This window comes from Sphaerodactylus townsendi, linkage group LG11 (assembly GCF_021028975.2).
Source record: "Sphaerodactylus townsendi isolate TG3544 linkage group LG11, MPM_Stown_v2.3, whole genome shotgun sequence".
In the NCBI taxonomy this organism is placed as follows: Eukaryota; Metazoa; Chordata; class Lepidosauria; order Squamata; family Sphaerodactylidae; genus Sphaerodactylus; species Sphaerodactylus townsendi.
In genome coordinates this window covers 69,230,773-69,258,189 of record NC_059435.1, presented here as the reverse complement: position 1 = coordinate 69,258,189, position 27,417 = coordinate 69,230,773, and the positions used below count along the sequence as shown (strand labels likewise).

Here is a 27,417-nt window from a genome sequence, read left to right as displayed (position 1 = left end):
TCGTTCATGTTAATGTAAGAAATACCTCTGTACTAGAGGTAGCCATTCTCTTATATAAACAGTTATGTCTGTGGACATAAACTTAGCATGGACGTCACACAGAGAATTTTAAATCCTTGGAACCACAGCATTTCTAGTAAAAGGATTTCAGATAACCAGCCTGAGAAAGAGAGCTCCCCCAGGGCCTGTAAGAATTGCATATAGGAGGTACCCACAAGTGAGGATTAAATGATGGGTTTGGTACACTACTGGCCTAGTTTCACGCTGCAGTTACTACTCTTTCCTTTTGTCCTTCGAGACACTGCACATAGTTTAATCACATTTGTAAGAACTATTAGCAAGACTGGCATCACCCCACTTCCATGTGGTAGCTTTGTGCGGCTTTTTTTTTACACAACGTAAGAGATACATCTTCAAATTCCTGTGCCAAGGTGTGTGCAACCAAGCTGATTGCAGATGAGAAGCTATTGTGAAAATATAAACTGGCTTGATTTCCCTTCCGCTCCAGCTTATGCCTCCGTACTTCTCTAAAATCATTAACTTGTCCATTCCATTTTGTCCTTTTGTGCCACTCACTTTCTGCATGGCCCTCCATAGGGACTCCTCCTGTGTTTTTTTCCTCCTTCAAGCAGATACAATTCAAATGCCTCCATTATTCCACAATAGCTTATAGCGAAAACAATTCAGTAGGCAACTTGAAACGTTTTGCTTCACGGGGTTCAAAGGAAATGTTTATGTACGATCTGAGTTTGAATTCACACTGATTAGCTGCAGAAAGAGAAACATGGCAACGATATCCCATTTTGGGAGAAGCCTTAAAATACCTCTTTAGCCAAATGGTGACAACTCACTGCGTAGCTATCAAGAAATGCCTTTCAATGCAAATTCTTCCTGCTTAAAACTCCAGTGGTTCAGGGGATGTTTTTTCTAAAAAGTGTTTCGCATTCTAAAGGTTAGGGGCATAAAATGAATAAATTAAGCGACTGCAGTGCAACTTGGCGTTCAAGGGAAAGGTGGAGAAAGAACATCGGAATTCATTTTTAAGAACTGCGTGAGCACCCTCCAGTGGTGATGCTGATCTGCAGGTCTTTACTTCCAGTAGTAAATTTTTGAAGTATGAAATTATTTTTTGACTGTAAATCATGTTGACTGGAAAAAAACGGGATTTTTCCCTTTCAAAAACCCTTCTGTACTTATTTATACTAATTGCTGCAATAAGGGTAGGGATATTTTTTTCTTGACATTGTGTAAGTAATACGTGATATAGTGGCTATAATCTCCTATTGCAAAGAAGCTGAACTGAATGCAGCTCTTAATGTAGCTGTGTAATGTGTTCTACCATTTTTACCCAGGGCTCAGATGTGGTAATGGACATACAGCTCAGTTTTCCTGAGAAACATGCATTTTCAGTGTCTTTTAAAGCGAGTATCTAGCCCAGGGGTAGGGAACCTGCGGCTCTCCAGATGTTCAGGAACTACAATTCCCATCAGCCTCTGTCAGCATGGCCAATTGGCCATGCTGGTAGGGGCTGATGGGAATTGTAGTTCCTGAACATCTGGAGAGCCACAGGTTCCCTACCCCTGATCTAGCCCTTCAGGGTGTGAAGAAGACAGGCTTGAAAGTACCTATAGGCTCATAGGTCATTGAAGCCAAAAGAATGGGCTGAACATAATTTCCATTGGCCTGTTGAATAGAGCAACAGTGCTCTACAAAGCTTCCCCCACCCCCTTGCTTGGTAGAAGCAGGATAATGGTGCAAAACAAGCAAAAACAATTTGTTCGTTGACATAATATATTCAGATTTCAGCACCCAGCATTATTCTTGACACAGAATCTGGGTTGCTAAAACTGAATGTTTTAGACATGGGCCAGAGCTATGATTTCACAGTGGGTGGAAACAAAGCAGCACTCATGACCCATTTGGCATTACCAGCTTCACTGCCAGCTTCAGTAGCATTCTGTGACACCAGAATGGGGGCGATAAAGATGATAAACTAAGAGAGGACAAAAACACTGGCCACTTCTGCACACGCAAAATAATGCGTTTTCAAACCACTTTCACAATTGTTTGCAAGTGGATTTTGCTATTCCGCACAGCTTCAAGGAGCACTGAAAGCAGTTTGAAAGTGCATTATTCTGCATGTACTGATTTCAGCTGTGCTCTCCAAAGTAAATGGTTTAAACACAGAAGCTATTAATACTTTCCTGTTTTAGCATGCAAAGGTCTATGTGTACATGCACTAGGGTTATTGATTGATTGATTGATTGATTGATTGATTGATTGATTGATTGATTGATTGATTGATTGATTGATTGATTGATTGATTGATTGGGTTTTATATACCGCCCTACCCCCGAAGGGCTCTGGTACATAAACAACCTCACAACAACATACAACTAAAACCCATCAAAATTAAATTTAAAATACAGCGGTCAATACAATAAAACGGCATCCAGCAATAAAACCTTTAATTAACACCCTCCCAAGAAGGTTCTTGCTTTCTTCATGAGTCCTTTGTTCTAGATTGCTGGGACCAGTGGTGGGATTCAACAGGTTCGCACCACTTTGGCAGAACTGGTTGTTAAAATGGTGCTTGTAGACAACCAGTTGTTAAATTATTTGAATCCCACCACTGGCTGGGAACATGTATGGATGCCTCTAAGGGTCAGACTAAACCAAGTGTGATGTAGTACACATGAACAGATCATCCTATCTATGCTTTGTAATAATAAATAGCTGATCACAGGGTATGGTGCCTTCCCACCTCCCATTCATGGGAATTATTAACATATGCGAAATAGCATGGGAAGAAGAGGAATTACGTCCCTGCTACTGTGCAGCAAACTCAATTCTCAGTGAGATACTCCTATATTACTATTTACTGTTTTTTAAACTCCCCTGGGAGGTTTATTTATGAAACTCCAATCATATGTGGTATAAATGGTTTAAATGTGGTTAAAATATTATTAACTGTCCTGCGAGGTGATCTGAAGGATATTTTCTTTTATTTTTATTATTTTTATTCTACTTAAATAGTCTACAATACATACCACAGTCTGGTCCTGTCCAATCTAATTGCTAAATTGGATTAGAATCACTATATATAAAGCACACCATTTCCTCTCCAGCTATGTGAATTCAGAACTAATGGGGTTCAGAGGTAAGGAGCATTAGGAATAAATGCTGATGGGAGATCTTGCCAAAATTCTCCATCCTAGTGTTTTTGTAGCTAAGATTACTTCTGTCAACCATTGTTTCCTCTTTGGGTAGAGAGTAATTAGTCCTAACTGAGTATTGGAAGAGCTAGTTGTTATTTTCTCTGGGCATGCGAAGGTATGAATGATTCTTCCACTTACAAAACTTGGAGAAAGCATTCATTCTAACATCCTTAGGTCATGACACTCTTTTTCTGTAAATCACTGTTATGGTAGTGAGTGTTTCTTTGCACAGGAGCCAGAAAACTGAAGCCAAACCTGCACATTTGGCAAGCGTGCCATTATGAGCGTCCTCTATGGTTATTTTCAAAGCATGAAAAGTGATTTTGTGCAATTAAACGTGTAAAAGTGTATAGAGACCAATGTACAAACTTAATGGCTTGCAGTTAAGAAACTGATTCATTCTTTTCACTCCCCCCAAAGTTATGCCATTGATCTCAATTTCTGAGCCCTTCTAATGGGGTTCTGGGCACTTGTTCGTGTGTCACTTAAGGGAGTAGCGGGCTGCATTAGAGCTGGTACAGTTCCCAGAAGGATTCCACAATAGATTTTGTTTTGTACAAGAATTGTTTTTTCTCACCTGGAGTTATCAAGTACAGCGTGTGATTTATTACAAGGGCTGTAGGCTCTGCTGGCAGGCAACCTGAAATTAGAAAATATAGCTATTCCATTAAGACAGCGCAAAAAAGTTGTCCTGAAGAATGTGTTTATTTACACCCTCTTAGTTTAATAGGCTGGAAGGAGAAAAAACACCCCCTAAATGTGGTTTGTTTTCATCAGTGATGAAGTGGAGTCTGGCCCTCCAAAGATAGATGGTTTATTACATTTGAGTCCAGTGACATCTTAGAGATCAACAAGACTTTGGGTGTATGAACTGTCTCACTGCGAAGTACAAATGGAGGCATAAATTGTCCAGTAAAAGGGCAGGGAAGCTTTCTGTTCTACTTCTACTGTTTGGCAATTGGTCAGTGTGTAAAATAATCATGAAAATTCAAGAGGGCATGCTGACAGGCTCTTCCTATCGTTCTCAGAAGCCTTGCACAAAGCGGCGCTTTGCATTTAGCACTGCAGTCTGTCAAGTTTAGATTTATCTTGATCCTCTGATGTTGGATAGACTGTAACCCAGGCCTTAAATTATTGAACATATAGGAATATACAAAGCTGCCTTTATATTGAATCAGATTACTGGTCCATCAAGATTAATATGTTCTGATGTGAAATGGCTTTCCAAGCGTTACTCTTCAGGTAGATAAAGACCTTACTCAACACCTGATACCCAAGTTTTTTTTTATCTGAAGATGCCAGTTGCTCTTGAACCAGGTTACCTTCCTTCTTTCCTTATAGTAGAAAGTTAGAGATGGCTTTACCATGGAGTAAAGGAAGTCAGCCTCCGTAGGCTCCTCCTTGAGCCAGTGTGGTATAGTGGTTAAGAGCAGGTGCACTCTAATCTGGAGAACCAGGTTTGATTCTCTGCTCTGCCACTTGAGCTGTGGAGGTTTATCTGATGAACTCCAACATATGCCAGATGGGTGACCTTGGGCTAGTCACAGTTCTTTGGAGCTCTCTCAGCCCCACCCACCTCACAGGGTGTTTGTTGTTGGGGTGGAGGGAAGGGAAAGGAGTTTGTCAGCCCCTTTGAGTCTCCTTACAGGAGAGAAAGGAGGGCATGAATCCAAACTCTTCTTCTGAAACAGGTACAAAGTTTGGGGATGCTCTTGGACCCAGGCCTATCGCTAGGTAAGCAGGTAGCAGTTGAGGCCAGGAGTGACCTTTATCAGCTTTGACTGGTTGTGCAGCTGCATTCTTCCCTGGGAAGAAAAGATCTGGCTGTTGTGGTACATGCCCTGGTTACACGTAGATTAGAAGGAAAGAGTTTGGATTTATACCCCACTTTTTTTAACTGAAAGGTGTCCCAAAGCAGCTTACAAATGCCACCTCTTTCTCTCCCCACCCTGTGAGGTTAGTGAGGCTGAGAGAGTTCAGAGAGAGCTGTCACTAGGCCAAGGCCATCCAGCAGGCTTAATGTGTAGGAGCAGAGAATCAAACCCAGTTCTCCACATTAGAGTCCACAGCTCTTAACCACTACATGCTGACTTTCTACTGCAATTCCATTTCCATAAGGCTGTCCTTGAAAAGTGTTTGGAACTTAAATTGGTACAGAACATTGCAGTGAGGATATTGACTGTGGTGAGTCACAGAGACTGTAGCACTCCAGTCCTGGCCACCTACACTGGTTTCCGCTCTGTTTCTAGGCACAGTTCAAGGTGTTGGTGTTGATGTTTAAAGCCCTGTGTGGCTTGGGACCAGGATACCTGAATAATTGTCTACTCCCTTATAAACTTACCCAACCACCATAATTCTCTTCTGAAGTTCTGTTTTGAGTGCTCCTACCTTCTGAGATGAGGAAGGGGGAAACCTAGGAAAGGGCCTTTTCATTTGTGTCACCTAGACTCTGAAACTGTTTCATTGGGTCTACTCATTTTTTTTTACTTTCTTCCACCAGCAGATAGAGACTTTTCTGTTTCATTTGGCCTTCCCTCAGTGATTACTCCTTCCTGCCCTTTGTTTTTATTTGTTGTTTTTATAATGGTGTGTGTGCTTTAACTTTGGTTTATATTGTATGTTTTCGTTTGGTTTAAATGCTTTGTAAGATGTGTTTTTATTATGTTTTTCATCAGTTGCCTTGGTGGCCCTGATGAGGGCAAGAAGGCAGGGTATTTTGTAAACAAATAAAATAAAAATGTAAACAGTTAGCACAACACTGCATACTTACCCGGAAGTCAAGCCCACTGAATCCGCCAAGGCTGAGCAAAACCTTTGGGTTCGGGCTGTATCTTACTACTAGCGTGCCTTGTCTCTGTGTTAGAATCACAGTGCAAACATCTCGTAGATGTCTATTATTTATTGCTGCTTTGACATTATCTTTCAGAACTTTTTGGCTTTTGCATGTCTTTTGAAATGCTTTTCCTCCCTATAAAGTCTTTGATGAAACTGCCATAAAACTTCACTAGTAAGCCATTTATGCCAGCAATTCATTCTTTCCCACTTTTTGCTGGAGCTCTTATTGATTCCTTGTCCTAAGGTAGACTAACATTTTTCATTATAAGACCTTGTTTTCCCTGGCTTATAATGTTGCCCAATTTTTGGCTGGGGTCCAGAAAACAGCACAACTAGTTCTCTGCACTCAAGATGGAATATTTCTCCAATATCTATCAAGCAACAGTACTCACCCGAATGTCACATGACAAACCAAAGCTGAAACTTAGAAGGGATTTGTAACAAGGCATGAAACAGAGCAATCCATTGGGAGGGGGGCAGTTTTGCAGTGGCCAGGGTGCAGCTGCACTACCTGCAAAGAAGATTGGGGAGGTCAGCCAAAAACAAAAAAAGCAGAAAATCCCCAAACCCCCAGCTCACCATTCTTTTTTTTTTTGCTTTGCTTCTAAATTATTGGGCAATTGGAAATATGATATCTTAAAGATTCATGTTTATTTTGTCACAAGAAGTCATGAATCAAAACTCACTTTGTAAGTTGCATGAAATGGTCATCATCAATGCAGGCAGGTTTGCCTGCAAGTAGAGAAACAAAGGTGTTTTTTTTTAATACAAAGTGACATGGTAAGATAAAGCAGTGCAAAAGATAGCAGAATTTGCATGCCAGTACTGTGCAGAGCATAAATAAATACAATTTGAATAAATGTGGGTTTAGCTTTCCCTTGATTAACAACCACTGGTGATAAATAGGTGGGACAAAACCAACGGTGTAATGGGTACTGAGTCACAAGTGCATCGTATGTTCTAGCTGACTTTTCTAGGTCTCTCAGTCTTTTTGGTGAAGAATCAGATTTCTAGGATATGGACATTCAACAAAAGTGTCCGGGAAGAGGGACTGCATGGTTTAGTATGAGCTTGGAGTAAAGAGTAATGGACCATAGACTCTAACGCTGTGTTTAATTTGTACTATCTGTTGCTGTAAGTACGTTCCTCCTACTTTTTGCATCATGTTAATACTTATGCTTTGCTTTACCTCTGGTTGCATCTAGATATCAGCCAGTCATATCCTATTGCACTGTCTGTCGGGTGTTCCACCCTGATTGATTGTACTGACTTATACAGTGTAATTTGCCATCCCACTGAGAAAGATGGGCTATAAATAACATCAAACAACCAGCCAATCAAATGCCTCATATAATGCACCTCTGTAGGTGGAAGATGGGCTATGTGTCACTTTTTGAATACAGTTTTGTCTCCTTGCATATGACTTTGCTTTACCTAATCGTTGGTTGGCTAGAAGATAGAACTGGACACGTGAAGATACCTTCAGCTGTCAGACAGGTCCACCTAGCTCAGCATCGGCTCACCCTGGGATTTGGGCAAATAAACTGGAGATGTATTTATTTGATATATTTATGCACTTCCTTAGGCTCAAAGCAGCTAAGAAAGCAACACGAACTGCAGGAACACAAAAAACACTTAAGTGTTCAGCACCAATATAAAGGACAGTACACTGCTTTGCACGGTTGACATCCCACTTTAAATGACACTGTGGGTATGCAGAATTCCCTGGGTGAGGGGTTTTTTGCCTTGAAGTCTCAAATTTAAATCAGGCATAGACATTTGGGAAAGGGGAAGCTTCCAGGGTTTGGATGGAGATACAGGTTCTGGAGACCCGACCTTTCCAATGCTTTGCCAAAATATCTGCCTGTTGGAAGCTCAAAATGAGTGGCGGCCAAGGGTTATAATTCTGTAATTGCCGCTGGCTGCTTCTGTGCTTTCCCTGAAACATTCAGTACTTGGCAGTGTCTGGGAAAGGAACTCTGAGGTAGATGGACCATTGGTCTGAATTACCATGGCAGGCCCCAGTCTTTAATTAAATGATTAACATGCATCTAGTTCCAGATGAGCCATCTAGTCTCAGTGCACTGTTGGACGATGAATCAGGCATGGAACTGCAAAAGGAGAAGGAGAAGATCTTAGGTGCAGAAGGGAAGTGAGCACAACCTTAGGTGCAGAAGGGAAGTGAGCACAACCTTTGCTTTACCAACAATGCGATTGGTATTTAAAAGTGCATGCAGAGGCTAATTTGTAGTTAGAAAACCAAGTGTCACTCTTATAAGCTTTTATTCACAGACTGCCATATGATAACTTGTAAATCTGGGGTGCTTTATACAAGGCTGCAAAATATGCTTCCAAGCCTGGGAGTAGAGAGACGGCACTTTATTTCTGATGCAGATGTTTAGACTACCAGTGTGAGAAAAGCACCCCCATTGTATTATCAAAGGCTTCCATGGCCAGAATCAGCTGTCTGTTGTGGGTTGTCTTGGCTGTGTGGCTGTGGTCTGGTAGTTTTTGCTCCTAAAGTTTTTCCCGCATCTATGGCTGGCATCTTTAGAGGCATGTCACAGCAAGATGTGTCACAGAGAGATATGCCTGTGAAAATGGCAGCCATAGATACAGGTGAAACATTGGAAACAAAAACTACTAGACCACAGCTATGCAGTCCAGAAGACCTACAACACCCAACACTCTCATTCTTAACTGTTCTTTTTTTTTACTGTATTTAGTTCCTTCTCTTGAGTTTCATCAGTGTTTTGCCCAAGGATGAAGCAACTTGTGAATTCCCCACCCACAAAGCCTCATTATCTCTTTATGCTCTTGGAAATCTCAGCTTCACAAATGTGTTTGGTTTTACTAATATACATTTTATTGCATGCAGCTTTATATCCGTAGAGAATCCTGCACACATTATGCGAAGCGGTAATACAATTTCTCAAAGCCGGTTCTGCTCAGTCTTTGCTGAACTATTTTATTACTGGGTTCATATCTCCACTGCATCAACGGTCTGCCACTTCCTATTGTAGCTATTAATTCCTCGCCCTCAATTCTTGCTTTGATAATGGAATATAGATTGTTTTGTGTGTCTCCGATGGTGTGCGAGCCAGCAAGGTGTAATCATCAGAAGGTCAAACTAGGTTCTGGGAGATCTCCACTCTGCTATAGAAGCTCATTGCAGGACCTTGGGCCAACACCCTCTCAGCTAAACCTACCTCACAGGGATGTTGTGAGGAGAAAATGGAGGAGACGAGCTCCTGAGTCCCTATTTGTGAGACAAGTGGGGCATAATTTTTTTTAAAAAAAAACATATTGTCATGTAGTTTTGCTGGTTTGTATGTTTTCTTGCTGTGGCCACTGTATATTTTTGAAACAGCTTTTTCATTCTTCAAGGTTTTTTTTTTAAAAAAAGATTGCAAGTCACTTCAAGAGCTACACATGCAGAATACATATTGTAGAAATAGCCTGTTCGGGTGGAATCACATGGGAAGACCCCACAAGATCCCGCTGTGGCCCTTATGGGGGTGGGATGTGAACTGAGGTTGATTTATCGTAAAAGCTCAGCAGAGTTGAGCTCCAGTGGGGGTTAACTTCTCATAAGAAAGTCACCAAATGACATCTTTGCCTAGGAAGAAGCAGGTGGAGTCAGGAAGGGGGAGAATTTCATTTCTTTGATCCTTCAAAAACCAACCATTTAACTTCATTGAAACCTGTTGTTTTAAAGGGGTGGGTTTTGTCTTGTTGTTGTCTATGTGGATGTTCTAAGGTCAGGAAGGAGGAGAATTTCATTTCTTTGATCCTTCAAAAACCAACCATTTAACTTCATTGAAACCTGTTGTTTTTAAAGGGGTGGGTTTTGTCTTGTTGTTGTCTATGTGGATGTTCTAAGGTCAGGAAAGGGGAGAATTTCATTTCTTTGATTCTTCAAAAAACCAACCATTTAACTTCATTGAAACCTGTTGTTTTTCAAGGTGTGGGTTTTGTCTTGTTGTCTATGTGGATGTTTTGAGGTCAGGAAAGGGGAGAATTTCATTTCTTTGATCCTTCAAAAACCAACCATTTAACTTCATTGAAACCTGTTGTTTTTAAAGGGGTGGGTTTTGTCGTTGTGTATGTGGATGTTCTAAGGTCAGGAAGGAGGAGAATTTCATTTCTTTGATCTTTCAAAAAACCAACCGTTTAACTTCATTGAAACCTGTTGTTTTTAAAGGGGTGGGTTTTGTCTTGTTGTTGTCTATGTGGATGTATTGAGGTCAGAACTGATATTTTTCCTTCAAAGTGTTGAGATCCATTTTTCCTCCTTTGATTTGCTTCTTGTTCCTTGGTTTTTTTTGCCACTTCAAGCCAAGATGAGATGGAGAGTGCTGTCTTCCTTGCTGCCCGGGATTTAGCCAAAGATGTTTAGATCACAAGTTCTGTTTAAGGAACAGAACAACAATAATTCCACACCAGGTTTCAGTCTCTTGAGCCACAAATCTAGAGGAAAGTTTATCAGTTTACATTTAAGTGGTGTGAACCTTGTGATGGGATGCCTGACAATGCAAAGACCTTTGAGTCCCAAGAATGACGGCTTTATTTTCTCACTTCCCTCTAATTAAATGTCAGGATCAGAGTTGGGAAGATCAAAATGATGGTTCTCAGTCAGGAAGGCAGCAGGGCCATGGAACTGCCTCCCCCAGAGTCCCCCTTTCATCTAAATGTTATGGCTTCCCAGTACTGGCTTTGAAGACCTGTTCAAAGACAAACAGATTAAACTCTTTGGGATGCCGAGGCAAATGCACTGTTGTTTGGTAGCTCTTTTTGTTTTGTTCTTTTTTTAATATAGAGAAAAAAAAATTGCAGAGATTGGTCATTACAAGGCCCCAAGCAACAATAAATACATTGACATTTTTTTTTTTTTTCTAAAAAAGGAGATGACCAGGGAATCCTTTTCTTCAGTCAGATCTTATTCCCCAGGGGGGCAGTGGACAGTTCTCAGGGAAGGGAAGTAAAGGTGAATGCTCTGAATTAATTTTTTTGGGAAGTAATCTTATACAAGAAGAAGCCAGCTTGCTACTGCAATTTCCACCAAGACCCAGGAGAAAATTCAGGGGTATCTGTATGTGAAATTGACATCTCTGGCCGCTTTTCTGCTCTCTCTTGACTCGGTTTTATGTGTTTTTTTTTTAAAACAATATCCCAAAGCATCTGTTGCTATGGAAACCAGCATCCTGATACTTGGGCAAGGCTGGAAGAGCGGCCCCCTTCGCTCCAAGTCATCTCCTTGGCTGGGCGGTGCAGGGCCAGCCAGGAGGCTTCGTTCATTCGGGCTCGCAGGGCCTCGCTCGGGCGCCGAGCAGCTGGGGGATCCCGCCGGGGGGTGGGATGGTGCCTCCGGCCCAGGGGGCTGGCTGGGAGCAGGCGACAGGGCCAACAACCCTCCTCTTCCCGCCCCGCCGCTGTTTCCCTGCGGGCCGCCCGGGTCCCTCCACCGCCTCGCCATTCCGGGCTGGCTCTCAGTCGGAGAAACACTTTGCGCCCGTTTCCACAAAGGGGCGCTGGAGCACGTTTTGATGCAGCAAAATGCATCGGAGACCGAAACATTGCGAGACAATTTGGCTGATTAAACGAGCAAGAGGGAACGCGGGGCAAAGCCTTCGGGGAGACTCCTGCCTCTGGATGCCCCCCTCGAAAGGCGCTCCCGCAGGTCCTGCCCGGGAGGGGACAAGGGAGCAAAGCCGGGGCTCCGAGGAGGGCAGCTGCGCCCAGGAGGCGGGCGCGTCGCAGGGTCTTGCGCGGGTCTGCGGATTCGTCCTCTTCCCCTGAGCCTGCTTTCGTGTCAGCACCTCCGCCCCCGCCCCCCTAGTCTTTGTTAATGGTGGCTGTCAAGTTCTCCAAGGGAGGGGGGCGTGAACCCCCAAATCCTTCCAAGCCCCTAAAAGAAACAACAGGCAAAGCGACACCCCTCCCTCCCTCCCTCCCTCTCTCTCCCTCCCTCCCGGATGAGCAACGTGCTTTGAATGAGGCTTCCCCGTCCAGTGCTTTTCTCTCTTCCCTCTCTCCGCCGTTCCCCCCTCTGGCAGCCGCGTTGCACACAGAGCCGCCGCCGGCCCGGCGCGCACACGGCGCTCTGCCACCCCTCTCCCCCGGTTGCCCCCCGTGGCCCGCTGGTGGCTGCGCCCTGGGAGCCCGCGAAGGAGAAGGGCCAGCCAGCCAAGCCCCCTTCCGCCCTCCACACCTCCCTCGCCGAACCTGCCGGGCGCGCCATCTGGGGAGAGTGTTTTTCCTGGGGTGGGGGGAGAGGGGGGCGCAGAACCGGGCTCGCTCCTGGATGGTTCGGGATTCGGAGGGGGCGGCTCGGCGGGCGTGTTGGGGGGATCCCGCCAACTAGTCCGCCGCCCGCCGCCCTCGTGCTGCTGAAGCCCGGGCGAGGGCACAGGCGCTGCTTCGGCTGGGCTGCGATGCTCTTTCTCCGGCAGCGGCTCACTCGGCGCGAGCGCTGACATCCCCGGGGGGAGACCGAAGAGGCGCCGGAGCCCAGCGGCGGCCACCTCCCCCCCCCAACGCCCCCCCCCCCGCCCCAGCCCAGCGCCTGCCCTGCCAGAGAGCGCGCTGCCTCCTCTTCCCTCTCTCTCTCTTGTCTCTCTCTCCGAGCGAAGCCCCCCGAGCGCCCTGGCTCGCCGGCCCGCATGGCTTCCTTGTACCAGCGCTTCAGCGGGAAGATCAACACCTCCCGCACGTTCCCGGCCGTCGCCCCCGAAGCCAGCCGCCTGCTGGGCCCCGCGGGCACCGAGGAGGACCCTTCGGCGGCGGCCGGCGCGGCGGAGAACTGGCGGCCCTCGCAAGGAGACACCCCCCGGCCCCGCTTCCAGTACCAGGCGAGGCGGAGCGAAGGCGAGGACGAAGACGTAAGCCGGCCCTTTGCCTCTTGCCTTGCCTTGCCTGCCGCGGGCTTCGCTGGAGGAGGGGGGGGGGGCGTGGGATTTTTTTTTGGGGGGGGTGTCGCGTCTTCTGCGCCCTGGCTGGTCCCTCTCTGTTGGGTGGCTGGGGGAGGGGGGCTGGGTCTTGCTGTTCGCCCCCCCTCACCAAAAAAATTCGGAGCGCTGCGGGTCTGGGTGCGCGAGGGGCAGACTGGGAAAGGGCAGCGGGTGGCATCTGGGACTGTGGTGGCAGCCAGACTGGTCCATGGTGGCAGGAGGAGCAAACTGCGTGAGAGGAGTGGGGAGACTTGGGTGGGCGCCTTGCTCCCTCTGGGCTTCTTCCCCCTGTCCCCGTTGCGCCTGCTTTAGTATTTACCTTGGGGGGGGGGGGCACCTGAAACGTCAACTCCAGTTGCCAGCCCTTGGAGGCAGGGGACCATGGACCTGCCTGCCCCTGAAGTTCTTCGGAGGGCAGTCCTAGGCGCACCTGTTTGGGAGCAGGTGCCGCCCCGCCGAACTCAGTAGCATCTGGACAAACCCGGGGACTGGATTGTCAGTCACAGGTTGCGTAGGTCTTTTGGGAAGGAGCTTTTCCTTCCGAGCTTCGGTGCTTCTGGGGAGAACTTTGTTTTGCTCTGTGCAACCCCTTCATCTGGCTCTCCTCCCCCTTTTCGGGGGAGGGGGGTGTCGAGAAAAACAACAGCCGCAATAACAAACCCAAACAGCGTCACTGAGCGTTGAGAAGGTGCTAAACTGTAAACTTTCAGGTAAACACGTTTTAAGTCCCCCCGCCCGCCCCCCCTCCCTCCCTCCTTCCCTCCCCTTTCCTCTCTACTGTTGGGAGTAGAGATTTCAAAGGCTTTGCATTTGCATATCGCCTTAGTAACCGGTGACTCATCCGGGGCGCTTGTCGGGTGCTGAAGCTGATGACAGTCAGGGAAAAAAGTTCCAGTCCTTTTGGACTGATGAGTCTTTGTAGTTTTAACGGGAAGGGGGCAGCTCTGTGTGTGTGTGTGTGTGTGTGTGTTTGGTTGATCCCTATTGCCAGGTTTAGCTGGGGACAGCATCACATTATTTGAAACCTACTTATCTAAAGCGGTCCCTTAAGTATTTCTTTTGTTTGTTTGTGAAATGCATGTTTTCGAAGATATAAAAGTCTACAAGGGGGGGGGGGGTTATCAGAACGATGTTAAATAATTAATCCCCGTTCACTTTGTCACGAAGAATATGCATTTCTCAGGCTTGTTTTCTCCTCCAAAGTTCCCCTCAGACCAGCAGCTGCGCTCAGCCTTAATTACTGAAGTCACTAGTAATTATCACGAAGTAGTGATTGCTTGGAACATAAGGGGGGGAGGAGGGGAAGACCATTCATTTCTGTTTCACTCGCTCAGGGTCCCTGTTGAAAGAGGCATTGCAAAGAAGTCCCGGGGTTTTCTTTCTTCCCTGCTTGTTTCTTGATTGAAGGAATTTGTGGGAGGCAGCTGAAAGGGAGGGTCTGCTCCCCCCCCCCCCCCCAGAGAGGAGACCAGCATCCTTTAAAGGAGCCTACATGTTCTTTCTATTGCTAAGAGGCAAATATGAGGAAACATCCACTGCCTTGAAAAAGAGGTAAAGCCTCATTAAGGTTTCACAGAGGAAAACGAACGGGGAGGAGGAGGAAAAGCTGGATTAAATTCACTCAGAATGGTGAAATACTTTGAAAAGTGACAAGTATTGTTTTGACGGTTTAAACTACTTCAGGTCGCTCCCACTAGATGGCAGTCTGAGAAAGCAAATTTGTAAAAGAAATCTTTCTCCTCTAGGATTAAAAAAAACTTGGAACCGTCCCCCTCATTTTCTAATGGTCAAAAACATGGAGTTGCAAAACAAACAGCAAGTGATTTCTTTGGGTTGGCACTTCTTAAAACTATAATTCCCCAAAGTTCTGTGGATATATCAGACAGAAAGCACAATTCATGGTAAAAAAAATTCTTCTCACCCTCCTCATGTGAACCCCAAGCATCTCCTTCCTTCCTTCCTTCCTTCCTTCCTTCCTTCCTTCCTTCCTTCCTTCCTTCCTTCCTTCCTTCCTTCCTTCCTTCCTTCCTTCTTCCCTTCCTTTCCTTCCTTCTTCCTTCCTTCCTTCCTTCCATCCTTCCCTCTTCCTTCATTCCTTCCTCCTTCCTTCCTTCCTTCCTTCCTTCCTTCCTTCCTTCCTTCCTTCCTTCCTTCCTTCCTTCCTTCCTTCCTTCCTTCCTTCCTTCCTGTTTATATTCAACAGCATTTGTAAGCAGTCAAGGCTTTCCCCTTGTTGGTTTGCATATGACTTATCACAAAGTAGGAACTGACAAGAGGAGAAGCTAAACTCCCTCTTTTCCATCCCATCTCATATACTTAACTTGGTCTGTCTGCTTTTGATACTAATTCATGAATTAAAAATTGGCTTAGGATGTAATTAACACCCTTGAGCTGGGAGGCAAGCCATTGAAAGTATGTATGGATAACACTGTGTTTACTAGAAGCTTTAGATAATGTTTAGATAAGCAAAAGCTGTTTAGGAAGGATGACAGGGACGTGTCGCTTTGTGACAAAGATAGGGCTAATTGAAATACAAAAAGGGAACTGAGATGTATGTGCCCTGCTACAAAAATCCTGGGTGGCCCTGCATGTCTTCCTCTGGTGTGAGGGCTGGCAGCTGAAGGAGCTGTCTCTGGTGCTGAAATATTTCCAGGCCAGCCAGTCCTTTGCTGGCAGGTTTTGCAGAGCCATTTAAAGGGGACTGGCAGTATTATTGGCCTTCTGGGGCTAGCTGTCAGCTACTGAAGTGTGTTCAGCTATGTTCCTGGGCTGGATTTCTGACGTTGGTAACTGGTAGAAAGGAAGAAGAAGAATACGTTTCCGTCCAGGGTCACCAAAGGGCGTTTTGTGGGCATTCCCTATTCAGATAGAGGTGGTGAATGTGGAGTGGCCGTTTAGAGACTATGGGACATATTTGTGTTCTGCTGTTGATGGGGATGATCTGAACCAGAAACATTAGGGGCGACTTTTATAAGCTTTATCTTTCCTAGCAAAGTTTAATTCAGTGGCTACTTTCTGAAATAGATAATTGAATTACATTATTAGTAGCTAATTTTTGGGGGGCGATAATCAATGGTAAAGGGGTTAATTTTGCATATTATATTAGTGTGATTCTGCTTGTGGCTTTGTGGCTGTTTAAGCAATATCATTTAAATGAGTTACAGCCCCATCGATGAGAAGGGCACCTGGCTGTGGCGCCATGGCCGCCACTCCCAGGGAGACTTCCTGGTGGCATGGGGAGGCCTACAAAAAGAAAACACCTCCCTGCCACTGCCGCCGGTGCAAGGAGGCGAATGGCCGGACAGGAGCTGACTAAAATTGGCCCCTCCTCTAGCCATGCCTTCAGAACGCCCCTGGCTGCTCTGGTCAGTGTTCTGGGGAGGGTGAATCTTCTAGCACAGCTGGCATGCTGCTCCCCCCCCCCCCATTTGGATGGAGCTCTAAGTTGGTAAAAAAATAACAGAGAACAAAACAGTTTCTCCTCTTTCTTTGCATTTTTGGTGAGTTTTGTGGGTGGGATTCAAATAATTTAACAACTGGTTGTTTACAAGCACCATTTTAACAACTGGTTCTGTAGAAGTGGTGTGAACCGGCTGAATCCCACCACTGGAACTTAGGACTGTGCTAATATGACCTTTTTGCAGGACAGATTAACTGAGGCTCCATCCTATAGACTCTTTTGGGTGAAAAGTGATTATGCAAGAACAAGTACAAAAATGATTAAATGAGGTGCACATATGTGACTTTTGGATAGATTTATGCCAAATCCACTTTGCTACAGTAGCTAGAAATACTTCTAAATCCTGTTAATTCTGTATGCTGTTATGCTTGATAACTGCTGTTCTGCTGATGATTGCATTATAAACTCTTTTCTGGAAGGATTAGTCTTCTAATATAAATTTCATATTAAATGCTAAACCAGAGCAAGGGAGTGCTTGCTTTTAATGAGGACGTCCACATAAAGGTGGTTGAGCATATGGTTAGCACATTCAGTTCTTGGAGTTTCCAGTGAAAAGATCTGAGGACAACTAGATGAACAATCTGATATAAAGGAAACTCTTGACTTTATATTCTGTATTAAATTACATTCATCAGCTCAGTAGAAATGAGTGGATGACCAGGATAAGGTTATGAGGGGTTATCATGATTTGAGTATTTTGAAATGTAGAAACTTCTGCAACCATGGTGTCTGGATTTTTGGAATCCAGTCATTTTTGTATTCTCTGGAGGTATTAATTTCAAATGGTTTTTTTTCTTTTATGATATGTGAGTGCATCATGCCCCCTGCCCTGCCCACAAATATCCACAGGAAGTGTATTTATTCATTTATTAAAACACTTATGTTCTGCCTTTCCTCTTGGTCCAAAGCAGCTTACAATAATGGTTCTCTGGCTCATTCCACATATTCAGAATAATGCACTTTCAAACTGCTTCCAATGCTCTTTAAAGCTGTGCGGAATGGCAAAATCCACTTGCAAACAGTTGTGAAAGTGGTTTGAAAATGCATTATTTTGCGTGTGCGGAAGGGGCCTCTCTCTCTTCTGGGCTGCCCTTTCCCAAGCAAGCTGACAGCAGCTTACAGCAAATAATTTATAACATGATAACAATATCATAAAATACCACAATATTTCCTGCAATACCTTGGCACTGTTAAATTTTAGGTTAAATCAAACAGGGCCAATATCCCCTACATGCTGTCTTTTGTTAGTTGTTAAACTATGTCCAGCTCAAACCAAGGATAAAGTAACAAGCCCCAAATCGTCCCCATCCTGCGCCTTTAAAAGAAGTCTGCAATTCAAACATTCTCAGAAGCTCTGGAAAACTTTGCAGCATGTCCTGAAAATCTCCAGGAAGGCCCAACCTTCACATCAATAACCCAACAGTTGTATTACAGCCCACTATTTCTGGTGTGGAGGGATGGGTGTGTGGGGGAGGTGGTGGTAGTTCTGATCACAGAAGTTCCCAATTCAGACTGACCTTTAACTAGGAACTACTAGATAGCTTTAGAGAGATCACTATGTTCTCAAATGCTTTCTTCTTCATCTGTAGTATGGATATAATACTGACCAACTTTGCAGGGTTGCTGAAAAGGACAATGAGTTGATATATCTGAAGCATTTTGGATTCTCCCGGTGGCTATAGAAATGCTGCTGCTATTAACTGTACATATGATATAGGTTTCCTTGCATGTTATGCTGACTTCAAAATGCAAAGATCGCATAGGCATAATATTGGTGCATGAGGTAGCTTCAAACCTACTTGTTCATATTAATTGATGTGGATATGATACAGTATCTAGTGATGAAATAGGAGTAATTTCAGAACACTAGAAGAAGAGAACATTCATTTATAAACTTGGCACTGCACTTGTACTTTTCCTATTTGAGATTAATGTTTCCACATTGCTGATTGTGGAAACATTGGAATACAGATGGATGGTTTTCTGGATATTGGTATGGACATTCTCCCCAACCCATGAAATAGAGCTTTCTCTTTTCCATCTATCCCCCCCCCTTACTTTTCTTTGTGGTTAAAATGATTAATGAGCTTAATTTCTGGAGGCAACAGCCAAAGGTGCTGAGTAAGACGTACATGCTGATTGTGTATAACCCTGTTTCTTTTAATTACTGAGATGATAATAATGCATTAATCAAGTACGTAAGAAATTCAGCACTTCTCCCTAATGCAGAGTATTGATTAATTTCATAAGACTTCAGAAATAAAAGTGATAATCATGGTAATCCTTTTAAAATTAAATTTGTGATAAGTTATTTCTGGTAGAGGGGGATTGAATGTCAGAAAGCAGTCCATAAAGCTGGCCAAATGTTTTTCAAGCCTCTCTTCTTCATCATTCACCATAATTTGCCTCCTTTATATACTGCAGTGGGTAGCTTCCCTGAGTAAAATTCATAAAATTGGTCCAAAAAGAACTAGGTTTGAGTCTTGTTCTCAGACCAAAAGTGTCTTTGCAGGGGAGTGGTAATTTGTATGCTGGCACATGGAATGATCACATTTTTTTACCCTGTCCTTCCTCCAGGGAGCTCAGAGGAGTAGGCATAGTTCTTTCCTCCATTTTGTCTTCACAACAAATCTGTAAGATAGGTTGGACTGAGTGTAAGTGACTAGTCCAAGGTCAGCACCAAACTTTTTGGATGAGAAATTGAACCTGGACTGTGGAATGGTGGTCCAACATTTTAGCCACCACAGCACCCTGGCTTGATGAAATTACATCAAGGTGTTCTTGAAGTTCTGTGCAAATTTGTAGAAAGGTAGTACTAAATACAAACTCCCCTAGAAGTATTGCAATTTTTGTAAAATGCAAAAAAGGAAGGATAAAATGTGTTGTCTCTTCCCATTGAATTTCAACAGGGTGTTTTGTTTTTATAGTAACTAATGTTGTTCACTCTGTAACTGCAGGGAAGGGAAGCCTGGGCTTGCTTTTAAAACATTTCTGCTCTCCTTTTCAGTCGCAAGGTAGCTAAGGTTTCCGTTGTTGCAATTGCTGTAAACATTTCAGTACAATTGAAATCACCATAAGAAACCATGCAGCATAACCATCAAATGGCATCCTGTACATTCCTGCCATTAGCAAATGTTAACATAGGCAGGAAATTGTCGATAACATGCAGTAGTTGTTATAAATCAGCCCCACTTTTTTTCAGCGTGGCTTACTCCCCATGAAAGCATTTAATAAAGAGTCCATATTTGTTGTTCTAGCACAGTGGGGGCGAACCTTTGGCACTCCAGATGTTATGGACTACAATTCCCATCAGCCCCTGCCAGCATGGCTGCTGGAAGGGGCTGATGGGAATTGTAGTCCATAACATCTGGAGTGCCAAAGGTTCGTCACCATGGTCTAGCAGCTTTCATGAGTCTGTCCTGCACCCACGATGCTTTGCCTTCTCCATTCCCTTTTTCATGATTGGCAACAATTTGGCCTTGATCCTGACTAATTTCTAGTTTCCCCTCTCTGAAATAAAGCATATCATATGAATTACTTCTTTGAGGTTTAAATGTTCTGTTTTCTAATATTTGTCTTACTAATTCAATCTATCAGCTTCACTACTTTGCCTGCTGTTATACTTGATATTCTTGTCCTGTTAATCAAGATATTTTCAGTGGAGCTGTTGCTAGCCTCAAAACTCCAAGATTTTATTTATTTAGGATATTTCTATGTTGCCTCAAGGCAGCTTAAAATTAAAAACCACAATGTAAAAATGAGCTATTAAAAACACAAGGCATTAGATAGAAGTAGCATCAAAACTGTTCATAAAACAGAACAGACCATTAACAAGCTGATAAAATAAACCCCCTAATCAAAGACCTGGGTTTGTAAGGTATGCTTGGCCTGGTGCCTAAAAGAGAATAAAGAAGGCATGCCTTATGGTGGATCAGAGAATTCTAGATATGAAGTGCCTCCACAGAAAATGTGGTGTTTTGCCACCTGCCTCACCTCTGAAGGCTGGGACACAGAGAACAGGGCTTGACAGGCATTTTTGACTGCTAGGCTTGTACAAAGTTGTGTTTGTCAGTGGTCACCTGATACCCTAGAGCCAGAACCAAGTGAAGGGAAGGGCCTGACCACAGTCCAGCTAAGTAAGGGAGGAGAGGAGTGGGGCAGCCTGCACATAAAGAGGTATGCTTTGGCCTGGTGCCTTACACATGCCTTACACACACACACAAACACAGGCTGGGCTCTTGTGTAACTGCTCCAGCTGGGTTGAGAGGCAATAACTCCTATAGGGTGCACACCACCGGTGCCAAGCTGGTGGGAGCAGCCTGGGTGAAAAAACTTGGCTTCAGTTGAGTCTGGGCCATTGCATCTCTGCAGACTCTGTTAGTGCTTTTTGCCTGCTACCTGTAGTACAGGTCCTTGAAAATTAGGCCCGAATGACATTGCTCTCCTGTCATTGCAATGTTTAATAGTGTTGACTTAGCGTAGTGTGGCATCTCTTCAGATGTCTTTTGGCATTTGCTCAGACTTTATTTAAAGTCCATGAAAATGCAGGTTGGTGTTATTTATTTGTGAAGGGTGATACATTGTTTTACTTGTTTATATTTAGGTGAACTTACTGCATAACTTACATGAAGTTTTGCTAGGTTAGCTTGTAATTATGGCTCAATTCAAATCTCATGACAAACGATGGTTAATTAGTGTGATGCCTGGTATACCATTGATATCCAAATGGATCCTGTTATGATGGGCAGTCTGTAACGATGGGCAGTATCCTGCTCCTTTGTTGATTTTAAAATCATTTCACCTGTTAATGTATGTCTTTGTAATAATAATCAGAATTTGATGTTGTTTACACGCACACAAACACAGTGTTCTTTATGGAACATAATTGCAAAAAAAACCTGAGGTTTTTTTCTAGTGGCTGAATATGACATATTAGTGTCAAGTTCTTGAGTTAAAAATAATGTGCACTTTGGGCTAGCAGGTAAATGGAGGAAGGAGAAAGATCTCCCCAGGCAAAAACACATCAAAATGTCCTCTAATATGGTAGCATTAACAAACTGAAAGAATTGCTATGATTATGGGCCAGGTGAAAATGCTAGCAGTCTGACAGCAGAGACTCTTGAGTATAAATGTGAGGAAAAAGCAGGTTTTGTGGGAAACAATCAAAAGATCTCCTGAAGGTTACTGAACTTCTGTAGTAAGGGTTGACATTTGGGACAAAAGAAGAATAACCAAGAATAACAAAAATATGGATGTTCTTGAACATTGGTGTCCGGGCTCGGCTGCAGTGCCCGGACTTACCCCACTGAGTCCCACACCAGCTGGCCTGCGGGAGATGGGAAGGCTGCAGAGGAGCCTCTTGCAGGGAGGGAGAAGGCCTTAGAGGCCTCAGAAGCCTTGTTCAAAGGGGAAGGCAGGGAAGAAATGAGGGTTAGGCCCAGCAAGCCCCAGCTGAAGCAGCTGTAGAAGATGGGCTGAAGAAGCAGCTCAGACCAGGCAGGGCCCGCCCACCCACAGCTGAGGCAGCTGGATAAGATGGGCTGAAGGAGCAGCTGGAACGAGGAAGAGGAATGAGAGGGCAGAAGGTATATAAGGAAGTGGGAAAGGGCGAGTCTGGAGCTGCCGCAGCAGCAGGGAATGTGGGTGGTGATGTGAAGAGACAAGGGAAAGGGACAGCTCAGTGGTGGGAAGGAGGGAAGAGGACCCTGAAGCCCAGACCCCCTTTGAGAACCTAAACCCCAGTTCAAACTGGTCCCCACCCTGTGCAGTAACAGGGTGGGAGTCGTTCACACAAGCAGTAAACACCTCTCCCTGTGAGGCCACAGGGGAGAGACAAAGCCCTGGAAACTCCTCTCCCTGTGAAGCAACAAGGGAGAGAGAGAGAGGGAGGGTGTGAACTGTCAAGCCGGATGGGGGAAGGGAGGCAAGGAGACCTACTAGGAGGAGGGTGGCATGGGCGAGGGCTGCCCTGTACACCCAGTGCTTTGTAGGCGCAGTGGTTTATTGGCCCTTGGGCCAATTGGGAAAGTCATCATCTGGGGAGACCAACCCCCAGGTTAGGGAGGAGGGAAGGATACACCACCCAAAGGGCCCGGGCGAGGGGGGGCGGCGCCACAATTGGCACTGACATATCTGCCAGCAGTACTGGTATAACATCCCAACCACCTCTTTGGCTTGTGTACTTGCTGGCCATCTCCACAAATGGCTGGGCATTTCCTGTTTGTTTAGTGTACTTTTGGTTGCTATCCACCTCAACTCTGAAAGCAGGGATATAGCAGGCAGGGCATTACGAGGCATTCCTTAGTTGGCGTCTGGGCAATAAAAGAGAAGGCAGTCCTTTAAGTAAGAGCCGTTAATCTGATTCATGATGTGATCCCCTGCACAATTTACTCAGGTTAGTCCTGTTAAACTCAGTGGGACTTGCTTCTGAATGAGAGTTACCCGGTAGCTTGTTTAAGATTTAAGTTCAATTAGTATCTATTTGACGTTCCTGCCATTTCCATTATATTTCAGAAAGGAAAACGAAACATGATTGAGTGAGGAATCTACTGATGGCTTTCTGTAACTTAGTATAAATCAGTGACCTCCAGTTGTGCTCAATTTCTAAGTTCCTGAGTATTCAAAAACATTACAGGTGCCATCTCTTATTGTCTTCTAGCTTGCACAGCAGTTTATCCTATTTATCATTTGGGGCATTTGCAATTCCATCTGTTAGGGAGGATGACGGGAACAAATGCTAAAAGACTTTATAATGCCTTACACTGATATCGTCAGTAAATTTAGTCTGCCCTGAAACCACTGTTTTATTCAGTTGCAGCAGAGCTTAGCAATATGCGTGGTGATTTTTCGCAAAGCATTAAGAGCTACATAACCTTAATATCCATAGCCAGGGATGCATAGCCAATATTCCCTGATCCATGGCTGCTGCTTTGTGAATAGCACCTTTTGACCTGAATACTGAATTATTCAATCATTTTTACCCATTTGCAAGGCTATTGAGTTGGTTTCATGAGATTTTGCCTTCTACTGGGGCCAGAGTTTGTTTCTTTAATTGATTCCTTCTCAATGCGCGCAGTCCGTAATCCCTGTCCTCCGCTTTTCTGTCAACCATCCTGTTACTTGCAAAGTTCTAGTCTGCAATGAAATCTTCATAATTTTTGCAATCATAACAGCTCATGCAGACAAATTTGCTTTTTTCCCTTGTTCTCATTACAGAGGCCTTTTCCTTCCATGTCACGTAGAACCTTTCCAGAACATTTTTGATCCCCCCCCTTTACTACAATGTTTGTTTGCACTTACCTCCTCCAGACATTTCAGGGCCACCATGAGGTTTATACATTTTTCTTGCTCATTTGTTAAAATGATGCTTTGTTGATTCATTGCTTGGATGCTATGTAGATCCATTTAATTGATGCTTCATTGATTCACTGAAAACAGCAAACTAACAAGCAAACCCAAAACATGAAAAGACAGCAGTGAAGAGATGAAAGGGAAAGAAGGGAGGTGAGGGACACCAAAAAAATGGTGGGACAGGTGCCAAGGGGGAAGTTGGGCGATGACACAGAGGTGTGGAAAATGGCCTGGCTTTTTGGCGGGAAAGAAAATGTTTTAAATATGACTTTGCTCTGCGAGGGAAGCCACCTTGGAAATGTTTCAGTGAAAAACAACATAGTAAAAGTGTTTTCAGAAATGATGGAGCTTGGAAACATTTGGAAACAAGGAAACAAGGTCAGTGGTGGGATTCAGCAGGTTTGCACCACTTTGGCAGAACTGGTTGTTAAAAAGGTGATTGACAAACAGCTGTTAAATTGGTTTTGGTGGTTTTTCCAGGCTGTGTGGCCGTGGTCTGGTGGATCTTGTTCTTAATGTTTCGCCTGCATCTGTGGTGTATCACAGAGGGAAGTCTGTTATACACCTCGGAAGATGCCAGCCACAGATGCAGGCAAAATGTAAGGAACAAGATCCACCAGACAGCCCGGAAAACCCACCACAACCAGTTGAATCCTGCTGTGAAAGCCTTCGACAATATAGTTGTTAAATTATTTAAATCTCACCACTAGAACTGGTTGTTAAATTTTTTGAATCTCACCACTGAACAAGGTGCTTGAAAAAAAAATTCAGAGCCAAATGGGGGATAAGGGTGGGGAGAAATTTGGTGAGAATGAAAGAAGCAGACTCATATACAAATGTTGAAGTGAAGAACAGACATTTTTTAAAGACCCATAAAACCAAACAAGAATACAGAAAAAATGTGATTAAAATGAGGACTGAAAGCTGGCACAACAAAGCACTGCATGGCCAATTTCTGGAGAAAATCAAGGACAAGGTGGACAATGAAAAGACCTGCCTGTGGTTAACAACTGGAACTCTGAAAAGGAAACTGAATCCCTGATTTTAGCTGCTCAAGAGCAAACCATTAGAACAAATTCGATCAAGGCCAGAATCGAAAAATCCTCAGATGATGCAAAGAGTAGATTATGAATAGAAACTGACAAAACAGTAGATCATATCCTCAGCTGCTGCAAAAAGATCGCCCAGACTGAGTATAAACAGAGGCACAATTCAGTGGCCATGATGATCTACTGGAATTTATGCAAAAATTACAACATAAGAATAGCTACAAAATGGTGGGAACATTGTCCAGAGAAAGTCACAGAAAATGAGACTGTCAAGATCCTGTGGGCCTTTCGAATTCAAATGGACAAAGTGTTGGCACATAATACACAGTGATTGAGGACAAGAAAGTGACCATAGTTGACATAACAGTACCTGGTGACAGCAGGGCCAGTGAGAAAGAGCATGAGAAGATCACTAAATGCCACGATTTGAAAATCAGGATCTTCAGCATCTATGGCACAAACCAGCCGAGGTTGTCCCAGTGGTAATTGGAGACCTGGCCACCATTCTAAGCGCCAAACACTAAGGCAGCGCTTGAAACATCTTCAATTCGACAAAACTAAGATCTGTCAGATTCAGAAGGCCAGCCCTGATGGAATCTGTACAAATACTACTCTGTTAGATTACAACTTCCTAGGCCCCTGGATGAGGCTCGAATTGTAATGAAAGGGCAACAACCAGCTAAAGAACTGGCAGTTGTGATATCAAACATAAAGTGTGCTCCATGCATAGGCCAAAGCTACCTAGTTTTCCCCACATTGGAAGGATGAAAGGTCTCACCATTTGTTACAGGATGCCGGTAGAGCCTGAAGCTGATAATCGTTTTAAATACGTGCTTTCTTTTATCTAACAAGAGCTAATAAGCATCTGCTGTTTGGAAAATGTCAGGCTGAGCCAAAGTGCATGCAGTTAGAGCAGGGCAATGTAGCTCACAGAAAGAATATACACAGTCCTGCTTTTTTTGGCTGGAAAAGTGCTGTACTGCATGAGCAAGCAGGTTGTTGGCTGCGAGGCACAGGGCTGGGAGTTCTGAGGGGTAGAGACAAGAGCTTATGTGATAAAGTGAGGAGGTTAGACCAGGGCAACATGTAAACCTACTTTTCAGACACTCTATAGGAGGAGTGCTGCCTGTGGTACAAGTCAGAAATTTATAAGGTTAGCGGAAGTCAAGGAGGAATGAAATGGGAGAAGATTCAGAAGATATATCTGGCAACCTAGATGTCCTTTCCTGATATTATAAACCAGAGATTTGGTGTTATGGCATATTACTCTATTTTCAGAGCTTGCTTTGGGTCACCTGTAACCTAAATAATTCCAGTGAAAACCACCGATTTATTTTGCTGTTATGTATACTCCATGGCATGTATTTTATCAAAGCACATCCAAGGCAGGAACTGCAGAGAGAGAAACTGCCAGAAAACAGCATGAAAAGGATTTTTAATTTCAAATTTTTCAGTGACTGCCACTAACTCTGCAGGAAATGAATTTGGCACATATTTGTATTTACCATACAGAATGATGATGCACCTCTCCCCCGCCCCCCCAGTAAGCACTATTTTTGCCTCTGTAGTATTAAGATTTTTTAAAAACAAGAAAAATCATGGCGTACATTTAAAGACATACTGATTTCTTGCGGTTTATGTATAATTAACCAAAATTGCCTAATACTTTGGACCCTGTCAAGACAGTCTCTCTTGTTCCATCTCCCCAAATCTGAAAAGTGACTCTTAATTAAAAATGCCACCAGGACGTTCCCTAATTCATCACCAGAGAAGGTGGCCCTTTATGATCCCATGTGCTCTTTTTACATAGCTTCTTGTTGTCAGATTGTCTCCCTTGTCCACACGAGAAGTAGACAGTTTTCTAGAAGACTTTAAAGCCTTAAGAAGAGATCATTGAACAGATTCCTCAGTAGATGTCAGTGACCCCTCTAAGGGAAGACAAGGAAGCTCTGTGGACACCAACACCGTTGGACCTCCTTCAGACCCAGAGGCTCTTTCAGCCCCAGAGCCCTTGAACCCCAAGGCATTGATTGAAGGACCTGCCCTGGTAGGCTTACCTTCAGGCAGTGCTGCCAACAGGCCAGACTCCAGGGCTGCTGGTTCCCTCCTAATGAGGACACAATCTTACCCCACCCCCCACATCTCCCACCCACACAGTGGGAACAACAGACATGGCAGGCCCATGAGGATGCAGCTCATCAACACAGAAGGGCCAGGCTGGCAACCCATGTTCTAGCATAGCGCTTTGCAGGATTTGGGTGAAGGCTAGGAACGGGTGTGCCTCTTGCTGTCCAGGATATTTAAGTCCTGAGTTTTGCAGTTCAACTAGTTTGTATGGCTAGCCTGTTGCTGTGCTGCCTGTGAGCCTGTACCTAGCACCCGAACTAGAATAGAATAGAATAGAATAGAATAGAATAGAATAGAATAGAATAGAATCTTTATTGGCCAAGTGTGATTGGACACACAAGGAATTTGTCTCCGGTGCATATGCTCTCAGTGTACATAAAAGAAAAATACATTTGTCAAGAATCATAAGGTACAACACTTAATGATTG

The 27,417-nt window shown here is 44.2% G+C and overlaps 1 protein-coding gene across 4 annotated transcripts in view; it reads left to right on the top strand.

Annotated features, from left to right (window-relative positions):
- DPP6 (dipeptidyl peptidase like 6) overlaps positions 1-27,417 on the top strand; it is a 643,433-nt gene that overhangs the window by 176,212 nt on the left and 439,804 nt on the right. The window contains exon 1 of one of the 4 annotated variants that reach the window (XM_048511781.1): positions 12,126-12,934. The exons of the other annotated variants lie outside the window; for them this stretch is intronic. Within the exon in view, the coding sequence (XP_048367738.1) occupies positions 12,716-12,934 (219 nt within the window). The 5' untranslated portion in view covers positions 12,126-12,715. Of the gene's footprint in view, positions 1-12,125; positions 12,935-27,417 lie in introns of those variants that run through there. 4 annotated transcript variants of the gene reach the window in all.